This window comes from Alexandromys fortis, unplaced genomic scaffold (genome assembly GCF_014885135.2).
Source record: "Alexandromys fortis isolate MF-2015 unplaced genomic scaffold, M_Fortis_MF-2015_v1.1 scaffold_180, whole genome shotgun sequence".
NCBI classification, from domain to species: Eukaryota; Metazoa; Chordata; class Mammalia; order Rodentia; family Cricetidae; genus Alexandromys; species Alexandromys fortis.
Genome location: NW_026068143.1, coordinates 2,979,060 through 2,992,758, shown reverse-complemented (window position 1 = coordinate 2,992,758; position 13,699 = coordinate 2,979,060). Strand labels below are relative to the sequence as shown.

The 13,699-nt window shown below is 33.9% G+C and overlaps 1 protein-coding gene across 6 annotated transcripts in view; it reads right to left on the bottom strand.

Annotated features, from left to right (window-relative positions):
- Window positions 1-13,699, bottom strand: part of Diaph2 (diaphanous related formin 2) — a 773,854-nt gene that overhangs the window by 596,141 nt on the left and 164,014 nt on the right. For all 6 annotated transcript variants that reach the window (XM_050126860.1, XM_050126858.1, XM_050126856.1 and 3 more), the window contains one exon: window positions 2,091-2,230. In XM_050126860.1, the coding sequence (XP_049982817.1) occupies window positions 2,091-2,230 (140 nt within the window). The remainder of the gene's footprint in view (window positions 1-2,090; window positions 2,231-13,699) is intronic.

The following is a 13,699-nucleotide window of genomic DNA, read 5'->3' as shown; positions in this document are numbered from 1 at the left end:
GAGGAGGAGGAGGAGGAGGAGGAGGAGGAGGAGGAGGAAGAGGAAGAAGAAGAAGAAGAAGAAGAAGAAGAAGAAGAAGAAGAAGAAGAAGAAGAAGAAGAAGAAGAAGAAGAAGAAGAAGGGAAGGAAGAAAGGAGGGAGGGAGGAAGGAGGGAGGGAGGGAGGAAGGAAGGAAGGAAGGAAGGAAGGAAGGAAGGAAGGAAGGAAGGAAGGAAGGAGGGAGGGAGGGAGGGAGGAAGGAAAGAAAGAAAGAAGGAAAGAAGGTTGGCTCATGAAAAAACAAAACCCCCAATATGTAATATCAAGCACTATCTGGTGTCTTTATAAACATACATTTGACTAGGAAAAATATGTATTAGTCTTTCAATTATTTAATATCACAATTTGGAGTGTTTTTTTAATTTTTATTTTGTATGTGCATCTGTGCAGATGTGTGCCCAAAATAGCAGAAGCCAAAATCAGGTGTTGGATCCCTCCAAGATGGGAGTTACTGGTGGAAGTGAGCCATTCAGAATTGTTGCTAGAAACAGAAGTGGTGTCCCTTGTAAGAGCACCAAACACTCTTTAACCAGTGAGCCATGGCTCCATCCCTGAATGCCTGAACTTCCACGGATTTTGGTTTTGTTTTGTTTTTGAGGGCTTAGTTTATATAAGAGTATATAACGAGTTTTATATACTACTGCCCAGGCAGACTTGGAAGCAGGTAATCTCACAGACTCATTTAATAATGGCTAAAACACAGACAAGCTTCACCATAAAAAGTTCATATCCACTTTCTTCCATTAGCTGTTCAATAGAACATATTTGTGACTGTCAGTGTTTAAAATGGAAGGGCACTGCAGCTCCTATTGATATTGGGAGTGCATTCTGGTTTCTGTTCTCAGATAAGGCATATCCATGCTAGGTATGGTGGCTTAGAATTGAGGAAGCCATTCTAGGAGAATTATCCCACACTCCAGGACAGGCTGAGTGATGTTGTGAGTTCCATTCTAGTCTAGCATACAAAGGGAGATGGTACAAAATAAAAATTAATAAAGATCTCAAACATTTTAATGAGATTACTAAAACGTAAAAGCATACTATTTTAGAACTGGCAAGATGCGACCACTGAAAAATTCTTATAGCCCAAACCATGTCACACAGTAACACTGTGCTTATTATGAAATTATAATTTTCCAATTTTGCCAAGTATAGTATGATTATAAATAAATAATATATTGGAATTTATACCTAATTCCATTTAAATGACTGAGATGTCAGACCTCATTCTTGAAATTCAGATTTCTATGTAAAAGGTATTGAATGCGATATATGCATCTTTAAATATAGGGAAACACAAATATAATTATAGTTTCTTTATATACTCTATTTTAGTAAATTCTGAACTCAAAATGGTGATAATTTAGTATGTAGACTCCAGAATACTACAATGTTACATTGAGATCTATTATTCTTCAAAAAGTATTATTTTGGGTATTACTAATTTTAAGTCTTCTTACTTTCAATAAAGAATTATTCAAATCCATTGTTATCAAGGACCTGCCTCTTAATAAACACCTGGAAGACAGTTAAATGAATGTTTAAAGTAATAAGAAGTTTATTGATAGTGTCCATTTTTTATTGGCAAAAAGTAGTTTGGTCTATTTCAAAGTTATAAAAATATATGTGGGTAGTCCATGGAAAACATAAATATAATATGAAATAATATATATGCTTATATATAAGTATAAAAAGAATTTTATGCCAATGTAATTAATGTGTTTTGCATATAAATAATAATTATCTGGGTACACAAATAGACTAACAAGCAAATGTCAATATTTAACTTCTGCATTTAACTCCTTCTCAAAAAGGAAATAAATATTCAACAATTTATCTATATTTTTAAATCAAACATTATTAAATATCAGGTTAGTTAAGCATGTTTTTAAATATTTAGAACGTGAAAATCAGATATTGCTCTTCTGTTAGATGATAATATACTTCTGGACAGAAATATCATGAGGTTAAAGTAGCATATCTGATTATACCAAATATCTATATAAAAAGCAAAATGTATGAATCCTATCAAAATGATAAGAACCGCCTACCTGACAGGATTGCTGGTTAAGGAAACCCTCAGAGATTCCAGACAGTTGAGAAGTTTCTCATCTGAGATACCTGATCGCAATTCGTGAACATATTCTTGTGAAGACAGAGTGCATTCATGCTTGCTGTTTTTCAGGCCACCCTATAAAGCAAGCAGAATATTCCACTTTAAAAAGGAAGAAAGGGTTTCTTTTAAATCTTAAATGTAAAATAAAACACAGACTATAAAAATAACACTATGACATTTTCCAACAAATGTTTTAATACAGTCTTCTCACATAAACAATATTGACATCTCAAGCATTGAGTGCCAATTTAAAAAATAAAAGTAATTTTAATTACAAAAATAAAAATTATATCAATATTTTACTTTGTGTGAGTGCTATGGTCCTTCCCTCTTTTTTAAATATCATAAATGGGACTCAGGGTGTTAAACATGGTAGATAAACACTCTACCTCCATGTTAAATTCCCAAATCAAAAATTCCTCAAAGAACTGAGTGATAAGATTATTGTGTATGATACAAAATTCTCCTCAGTCCCTTTAAAAGAAAGAAAATTATACTAGCTGGTGTCCACAGCCTGAAAATAACACTGATGTGAATAGCAAGAAGTGTTATTGCCAGAGCTATTTAAACTTATATTCCAATTATTAGGATTAATATTAACTGTTTCTCCTCAACTCATAAAATAAACATTGTTAAATCAGGTTATCAATTTTGTAGTTGCAAGTTAACATTTATATTAAGTTTTATGAACTGAAGAAGAGAAATTTTAATATACAATATTATACATATCCTAAATATATTGAAAGATAACAGAATATCACTATATTTTAAAAACATATACAGTTATTAAAGTATAAAACATACAGTCTCCAATTAGCAGGCTAATTAATTGAATCATTCTAAAGGATATAATTTCCAGCTAGTCACCTGTTACAACCATGTTGTAGAACAATCTTTAAAAGTCATTGAATACGCTTATCAGATAGCAAGTAGGTTTTAGTTTAATTTTCAGTGTAAATAAAGACATTTCTAAAACTCATTAGCTCATCACAGCTCCTTAACTTTGTCACCTTGTTACAACCATATATATATAGTTCATGGAAAAAGCTAAAATGAAAGTATCAACATGTTCACCAATTTAATAAGTAATAGTTTCATCTTCCAGAGAAAGAAATCTTTTTGTTCTATCCTTAATTTTTTGAGACAGGATTTCTCTGTGTAGTTCAGGCTGTCCGGAACTTGCTCTGTAGACTCAGTTACCCTCAAACTCAGAGGTCCACCTGCTTCTGACACCTCAGAGCTGGGATTAAAGGTGTGGGCCACCACTGTCCTGTGGCATAACTAATCTTAACCGCATAATTTCTATAATAGGATAAAATTCTTTTGAACTAAAATTACAGCTTGATTATCATCTTCTAAGTTCACATAAATTATACTGACTGTCTGCTAAGAATCGAAGCAAGTTTCCCCAAGTGTCTGGAATTCATATCACTAGAAGAGAGGGAAATTTTTTCAATAATGTTCCAATAATAAAAAAATAGATTGTCTATCATTTCATACTATTTGACTTTTCATTGGGAATCCCTCCTTAATGTAAACATTTGCCAAATATTCTAAATTTGAAATCCCATTAATACATTAAAGGCCTACAATTATCTTCCAACATGTCAGGAATATTACTTCCCAACTGTATTATGGCAATATTATCATTATAAGTGCACTTAAAATGGTGTGTTTAAAGTCATTATTTGTGTCTTTTTTCTATTGAGAACATCATAATAACATATTTTCTGAATTGAAACAAAATTAAAAACTAAGTACTATTTTTAATTTATCTATAATAATTCCAAAACAGCAGATGCACACTTTTAAGCTGAATTTTCTTGTTTTATTCCAAAGTCCAAGCTAACTACAGAATGATCACATTTAATGCATAGTTAAGAAAACAAAATGAAAAAACAACTAGCTTTGAAAGGATTTATTAATTCCTTTCATTGATCTACCCATCTCTATAACACCAAATTACCTATAGCATAATTTTTATATTACACTTTTATCTTGGTAATTATCTCTCTCACTTTCTATGGCACTACAAAATCCTTCAGTAACAATAGGTAAAAATAATATGCTACACACATTACTCTGAAGACTAGTAATATAAAATACTAAACTTGACAAGTTTATAGTCAGATACTACATTCATGGAATCTTCAAATTTACTTTTTAGATAATAGGTCACACTGATCCATTTGGGAAGCTTTTGTGTAGAGTTCTTTTATATTTTGTCTTTTCTTCATCTGGAAGATCAAGTCCAAGTCCTCACTGTTGGTCTAATCAAAGAAGTCTCACCACAATAGTATTGTCATTTCCATGTTCAAAGTATCCTCATAATATGTAAATGATTTGCTTTACAGAAGTATATTATGATCAACTGCCTCACTGATGATAACAAAAGCTGTACCAGGTAAGAATATTGCCTGCACTGCTCACCATTGTATCCACAGAACAAACCATCACTACATATATTCTGGAAAGATAGGTTGGTAATAAGCAAATGAACGGATGATAGGCACATTTGAATATGCTAAGTTTCTAAGAACAGTTAATATTCATTGTTATACTGGTGAAGCACAAGAGATTAGCAAGGCACACTCTTGGGCATGCTTGTAAAGGCCGTTTCAGTGACCATTCCAATCATAAGGGATGTGACCTACTCAACAGTATACTCTGTTAATAGATTAAAATTTTGAACAGACTATTATGAAAACAGAGGACTAATTTGAGAAAGTAATCACTGGAAGTGTGACTTAGAAAGGTATCATTTTTCTTTGTTTCGGTTGCCCATGGTAGAAACATTCATGTTCTGACATGTGTTCGTGGATATAGTGATGCTTCCTTCCCTCAGGTGAAAATACTTTCTGTGGTAATACTTTGTTTATTATCGAACAAATAAAGCTTGCCTGAGGATCAGAGCACAGAACTAGTAACACTAGTTAGGCATAGAGACCAGGCAATGGTAGCACACAACTTTAATCCCAGCACTCAGGAGACAGAGGCTGACAGACTGTTGTTAGTTCAAGGCCACCCTATGCTGTATGAAATTGATCCAGCCTAAAAGCGAAATAAAGATCACACAAAGGTGATCTTAGTACTTGGGATCACATGCTTTTTATAGAGTTGGAGACAGGAGTGATATGACTTAACAGAGAGAAGAATATAAGGCAGGAGGAGACAGAAGCTCAATGCAGTCTAGGCATTCAGTCTGTTCAGTCAATCTGAGGACGCAGTCAATCTGAGGAGGCAATCTGAGGACACGGTCATCCATTTGGTCTGAGCATTTGTAGAGGTAAGAACTCTAGTGGTTGGCCACTCTGTTTCTCTGATCCCTCAGCTTTTTACCCCCTGATATTTGACTCCGAGTTTTATTACCAAGACCAATTAGAACTCGTGTTAGATCTTTCAAAGTCATACCCCCAAACTCTGAAACTTGAAGCAATGTAGGATTCCCCTCTTTTACCTTTTGACTCATGAATTTGACAAAGTGGCCAAAAGTCTAACACACATTTGCTTCAAAATATGATCTTGTAAAACTTTCGGGCACAAGATGGTCAGAGAAACTGATTTCACAACAAGTAAATTCAGATATCACTTGGCATTCCAAGGAAACTCAGAATTCACTACCTAGCTTGAACCATCCCCTGATTGTATCATCCTTTGGGCAGGAAAATGTACTAGTCTTTATAACATTTTTGCTCATGCATGGAATAGGCATAATATATGTCTCTATTTAAGATGGTTCATATAAAGATATTCAAAAGATGACTTTGTATGTATCCTATCATAGATACAGAAAATGTTCACTCCGCTTGCTAATGGAAAATTAATAGCATTACTTTAATGGGCACCAGTGGTCATGGCTGACATGCTGTTTATGGACACTCAACTAGCACATCATAATGGAAATCACCCTTCTGCACATCTACAAACCCACATTTTTAAAAAATATGTTCTTAGTTTTTGTTGTCTTTTCCTTTTCTTGTGAGCAGGGCTCATTCTGTAGTATAGATTTCTCTTGAAATTACTATGTAGCCAAGGCTGGCTTTAAATTTCTGACAGTCCGTCTCTGCAGGCACTCAAGCAGTTATGACTATCAGCATGACACCAACATGCTCAATTTTAGAAAGTTTAAGTTACATCATTTAGATACCTGGTTGCTATAAGGAAGGGAAACAAGCTAATGTGTAAGAGAGAAAATCAATAGTTATAGAACAACATTTTCACAATTAAGAGTACTTTAGAGTTTTAATCTAAGTTTACATTTGAACACTACAAAACATGATAGCTTGTCAAGGTTAGGATGATTCTTGAAAATCAACTATTTTAACACTATCATTACAGAAATAAAGAACCCAGCAAAGTCTTGTGATGCACCTCATCTCAGTCCTTGGGAAAGAGAGGCAGGTGGATCTCTGAGTTAAAAGCCAGTCTAGTTCACATCGTGAGTTCTAGGACAGACAAAACTACACATTTTTTTTTAAAAAGTAGAATCTAAGGAAGAGCCAACTGAGCATAAGTAGTGTGGTTTCAGGACTAAAGTATAAATATTTTGAACTTCTAATACTTCATTTATCCTTTCTGGACTACTTTCCCAATACTGAAAAACAATTGACGCAACAGGTATTTAAGTCTGAAATCTGTATTTAAGAAACATCATAGTGTGTGAGTATCTTCAGCATAATCACTTGGACACAACGTAATATTAAAGAAATAACCCTGAAACAAAACAGTGCAATAGATTAAACTAAATCTCACTGTACTTAATAGGCTGTAATACAAGAATGGCTTATTATTAACATCCTGTTCAGATACTAATGGCAATGATAATGGATGGATAATAACTGAAATTTTAATTAGTTGCTCTGTATGAGATTAATGAAAATTACCACTGTGCCCATTTGATCTTTAAAAAATAATGGAGACAAAGTTAGTAATTAGAGTAAAACGTGCTATTCCAAAGCTAGGTGAATAAAAAGCTTTCTTCATTTGAAAATCATTAGAATGTAGAAAGTTTTCTGTATGACTATGCTTATATTATTCTAAGACAGTACATAGAGAACTGAAAAGTATTTTAGGTAACATCTTCCCTTTACTATAAAATAAAATCGTAATATCAAAACTAGACAAGAAATATTTTTAAGCAAACATTCTAAGGATGCAGTAGAAATGACCACTTCTGAGATTAGTGACTTGGACCAATCTTTTCCCTTCATTTTTTAATGTAAAAATAGATGGACTTTTAACTTGAGAAAAGGCTTCAGAATTCTTATTTGTAAGCATCCCACACTGTGGACACTGGATGCAACTACATACATCTTTCAGGTATAGTATGGACACAGAAAGCAATTACTATCAATGGTGCCACCTTTAGAGAGGGCAATATTATCTTGAAGAAAATGGCAATACCAGTACTGCTTGTATTGGTTAAATTTTGTCAATTTGGTACAATCTGCAGTCACCTGAGAAGAAAGAACCTCAAGTAAGGGACACTTCTTTTTTTTTTTCACTATGTTCTTTTTTTATTTTGCTTATTCCATGTGTCTTTTACATCATGTATCTTGATCCCATTCATTTCCCTATCCCTTTGCATCTGCCTTCTGCCCCAAAAAGCTTCCAAATAAAACAAAATTTAAGAGAAAAAGGAAAGAGAAAAATATAATAATATAAAATAAAAAGAGAAAAAAATTAAAGTATCTTGTCATAGAAATTGCAGTGTGACACCATGAGTCATGCCATGTACCTTTTGTCTATAATATTTTACTTGCACACTTCTATGAAACTGCCCTGTAGGCCTGTCTGTCTGTGGGCATTTTCTTAGTTGATGTGAGAGGACCAAGGTGACTGGAAGTGGCACATCACCTGAATAGATAGTATTAGAAAGTGAACTGAGTAAGACATGGGGTGTAAGCCAGTAAAGAAGAATTCCTCTATGGTCTCTGCTTCGGTTCCTTCCCACAGGTTCCTGCCCTAACTTCCCCTTGTGACACTTTGATAGGGATATATAAGCTGAGTAAACTCTTTCCTTCCCAAGGTGCTTTCGTTCAGTGTTTTATCAGAGCACAAAGACAAGAAAGTAAGACATTGCAGTTGACTATGTTTCATACATAAGTAAAGTTTCTTTGACTACTTTAACCTACTGAGTTTCTTATCTACTATTGTAGTTCTCAAAAATACAATACTGTAAGTTAGCACATTTCAAATTGTATCTACAAAGATTCCTGCATTATTCCTTATAGGATCCTACAACTTTAAAAATATAAACTGAAAACTCATTTCCTGTATCAGCTAAAGGAAACACAAAATCAAATTGTCCTACACATATAAATCTAAGTATTCATTCCAATAATGAGGATGTGGTATCATTATTAATTTTACTGTATTATTGAACATTTATATATCTTCGATGATATGAGAAAATATCTCTATTGAAAAGTGATTTTTATAATATATTCAAATTATGGTTCCCCTAGGTCATCACCACCATCCTACTCACCCAAAACACCTCCCCAAAAAAGTAATGAAATTACATAATTAACTCATCAAACAAATATATGAAAGGATTCTTAAATTACAGCATTTAAAATAATGTTAAATATAAGTATTTTTTTCTAATGGCCTTAGTCTATACAACTTTAATGAATTAAACATACTATGCATTAAAGTCTTTTAATTGTACAGGAAATATAGAGGATAATGTACTGTGTAATATCCTTAAGGTTTATATCAAAAATCTGTAAAAAATTACAATCATGCAATAATATTATAAGGTGCCACTTCCCATTGCAGTAAACACTGTTTTCAATTAAGGTATTATCAGTGGGTGAAATATGCAAAATAAGAAAATATATAACAAATTCTAAGGCAAGAGAGCATTAAAAGTTTCTTGCAGCAGTGTGGAAACATAATAATCAGTTTTTCAGATCATTTTTTCTCAAAAGTATGTTACTAATTTTATTAAAATGTGATAAGTTTAAATGTTTAATGAAAGAAAAAAACTATATTGTTTCCTCTGGAATTATTCGTTGAAGCATTAAATATACGAAATATCTGTTATGAATTTCACAACAAAATTGTAGAGATCAAGGTTATCAGAAAATAAATACTTAAATCATTCCATGGGTCCATGTACTATGAGAAATAATATGTAAACCAAGAAACTATTAACATATATTTAACCAAGATCATGGATATATGTGTGTGCATATGTGTACAAATATTTTCTCAAAAAAAAATACTCAACCATTAAGATTTGCTAGTGAAAGCAAATTTTTACACTTAATAATATGCAGTATTAGTCACAATGGATAATAGTCAATCACTTGGATTTTTTTCTTTGGTATCTAGCAATAAATGGGAGGGCCGTTCTATACTTAAAACTTACTACTATCAAGCAATTATTGTGAACAATGAGCATATAGTTGAATGATATAAAGTAAATCTTTCATGCTATAAGATGTGTCTAGCAGTTTTCCTTTTTTTTTTTTTTTTTGTTTTGGTTTTTTGAGACAGTGTTTCTCTGTGGCTTTGGAGCCTGTCCTGGAACTAGCTCTGTAGACCAGGTTGGTCTTGAACTCACAGAGTTCGGCCTGCCTCTGCTGGGATTAAAGGCGTGCACTACCATCGCCTGGCTGTGTCTAGCATTTTTATAAGCTCTTATCACCACTCATACTACTTGAAGGGCAAAAGTAAAACCATTGAGACTATCTTTAAACTGACAGGAGCCCTTAAAATATACCAGACAATGAAATGTAAACAGACAGAAAATAATCCAAGGGTTCTTAACCAGGATTAGTTGTATGCAATACTATCAACAGTAGATTAATATAGCCAACATTCAGACAGCTCCATTCCCACAAGAGTCCCTCATGTTGCCGTTTCTTACCTACATCCATTACCTTGTCTGAAAGCCACTAATCTGTTTGACATTTCTAAAATTTTTATTTCTTAATGTTATGATGGAGGAAAGTCATTGGTTAATAAAGAAACTGCCTTGGCCCATTTGATAGGCCAGCCTTTAGGTGGGTGGAGTAGACAGAACAGAATGCTTGGAAGAAGAGGAAGTAAGGCAATCGCCATGCCTCTCCTCTCTGAGTCAGACATGATGAAGCTCCAGCCCAAGATGGACGTACGCTAGAATCTTCCTAGTAAGCCACCTCCTCGTGTTGCTACACACATTATTAGAAATGGGTTAGTCAAGATGTGAGAGTTAGCCAGTAAAAGGCTAGAGCTAATGGGCCAAGCAGTGTTTAAATGAATACAATTTGTGTGATATTATTTCGGGGCATAAGGTAGCCAGGCGGCTGGGAGCCGGGCAATAGGAACGCAGCCCACAGCTCCTATTACAATGTTTTATATATATATATATATATGTGTGTGTGTGTGTGTGTGTGTGTGTGTATTATATGTAATACCCAATGTATCCATTTGAGGTGGCCTTTGTTATGCATCATAGTGCCTTGGAGATTTATACCAATAAATGCATAAATCAATAGTGTACATTTATTGGTAAGCAACATTTAACAGTATGGCTATTGCTATAGTTTATTTAACTATTTACTCACTGAAGAACAACTTTAGTGATTAGGCATGAACCTCATAGGAATCTCCATATGTAGGTTACTAAATGAAAATGTTATATAAGGTCCTAGGATATTTCAATTTTTGAAAATATTTCAATAACATATCTTAGAGTAATTGTTTTGCTTTTTATTCATATGTATTTGATATTTGGCAATACAATACATGATTCTAAGATGGTATACAAAGACTCACCAGTGTTCTCAAGAGGCCTAGAGCACAAGACAAGTTTAAAAGACTAATGGTGGCATGCTTCTTGTATTTTTCAGTTACATTACATTTATTCTACTCGCTATTGTGAGAAAGGAGGATGTGCCTCTATATAAATAACTACTTTGAAAAATTAGGACAGATTCAATCAATTATACTCTACTAGTTAAAAACAGGAAAAAATGTGAAATCTTTATCAACATTTGTTATATAGAGGCAAATCTATGAAGAAACATACATTTAATTTTACAGATCCAATTGCAACACTAACTTTAGACAATAAAACAAAGCCAGTTTAATAATGTTGTTGTTAATTACAAATGTTTCCTGCAGCCTAAATAAAAACTACATTTTAAGTAGGTAATGAAGCTATAAATTAGAAAGGAAATAAAGAAAAATGCCTTCCATGAAATAGGAAGTAATCCCATTATTCCTAACCTCTAACTTTCAAAGCATTTGAGTAAGTGCCATCTGTCAAAGTGATTGCATTGAAAATTATTCAGTTCCTTGCCTAATTTCTGATAGGTAGTAAAGCATCAACAAAGCATGTAAAGAATGAGTAAATGAAGAGAACTGAGGAGCTGACTGATTGATGTGAAAAATAAATGTAGACATGCCTTTGGCACTGAGATAGACTTAGTCGTCAATGGTACCTTACATGCTTATAGCACAAAGAGCTTTCACCAAACTTCCTATACAGCATTTCATTTGAGTCTAACAACTCGGGAAGATATTGCTTTAAAAAATGCTTCTGACACAGTATTCTTGGGGGAACTAGATTATTTAAAATGGAGTATTATAACAAAGGGAAGGGAGCAAAAGCTTGCTCACTATTCTTTACAAGGCTAGTAAGGGTAAAGAATAGTGACCTACATTAGCCTTGTGAAACTGATAAGTTGGTCACTTGAATGCTGGACCTTGGGTTCATTTTCTAAAGATGAAAATAATATGGTGTCTATCTGTAGGCTTGTGAGAGTAAAATCACAATCTTGGTAAAGAAGAATGTCTGACTGTTCTAGTTTGCATTTCTGTTGCTGTGATAAAACACCCTGAACAAAAGTAACCTGGGAAGAAAAAAAGGCTTTGTTTTCATCTTAAAGCAGTCCGATTACACTACATCATAGAGGGAAGTAAGGGCAGGAAATCAAGGCAGGATCTTTATTCAGAAACCACAGAGTCAGAAGGAGGAGTTTACTGCCTCCTTCTCTAGTTATGCTCAGCTTGAGTTCTTATATAGCACACACCCACCTGCCTAGGGACTATGTTTCCCTCCCACATCAATCAACTATCAATACACACTCAACAGTTGTAGCCAAAGGGCAATCTGAGCCAGACAAGTCTTCAACTGATTTTCCCTCTGCCTGACTGACTCAGAGTTGTTTCAAGTGGACAATAAAAATTAACCAGGGCACTGGTATATAGTAATTATTGAATTAGTATATACTTATAGGGCATCTTATTTTGTAGTTAATTTCATAACTTCATGAATGCACAGACAATTATCTTGTGAAACAGTATCGGTGGCCTAAGGTTATTAGCTTCTGGTCAACTCCATTTTTGAAGCAGAGGTAGGATTCTAATCTTCCTGAAATATTCAGAAATGGACCTGTAATACAGGTAAGAGATTAAAAGTATATTTTCAGAGTCTATAGGAAACCTTGACTGGCTGAGGAGAGAATGCTCAAAAGAGAGGGCTTACTGGGAAAGTCTGTCTTCTGTTCTCCTAACAACGAGGGCATTAGCGCATTTATATTCTGCTGAAGATTCCTACCAGCAAAGCAATTTTGATGTTAATTAAAATAAAATTTTAAGCACACTGAGGTACACGATCTCAAATGCCCAGCTATTTTGAAAGTGTGATTCATAGCAGGGTATCATACGTATAGCCGAATAGAAATTTGGGTTTATTTTTTATGAAATGAGTTGACTACCTTACTCTCTACTCGTGAATTAATAATGTAGGTTTCTACTGTCTTCATGAAACAACAGCATGAACACAAAGTATGTTATAGGACATAGAGGGCCCGTCTTGTATTAGAATATTACCATTAAGCATGTAATGTATTCTCAGATCTGGCAAACAGTGAAAAGCTGACACCCAATAATGTCATAGCATAGTTCACATTCTGCTATGTAATGAGTAGAAAGAAGATTATCCTAACACATGGTAGAGTATTAAGACCTTGATGAATCATGAAGCTATTTGAGGGGAAATTTTCAAAGACTAATAAATGCTATTCACTTAAAGCAAACTAAGCTATTTTGGTCAGTAGTTAACCACTGAGATACAAAGAATCAAACACAGTATGTTTGGAGATTTGCTAGTACATCAGTGAAACTGGAACTTGGGGCTAATAACTCTAAACCTAGAATTGTTGAACAGAGTTTAAGGGTTTCTGCTGCAGGTAAGGTAAGGTAATCTTAGAACTCCACAGTTTCATTTCTTAAGATGACCGCATTAAGCATAAACTAAGTTACTTACTACTTGGCTAATCATCTTCTAACCAAGTATAGCCACTTAATTTCTGCCTTTATATTTATATGTAAGATCATATTTTTCCTGGGAAGTGAAACATTCATCACTGATCCCGGTGAAATAACCTTAGCATGAAAAAAATTTTTGTACCAAAATAAACACCAAATGACATCACCACATGCTGCTGTACTCATTAGAATTTAACTGCAGATCAGACAGGAAACACAGGTGGCACCGCTGGGTCATCCTGTATGGCATTGTAGGCACAGAGAGTCCAAAAGTGT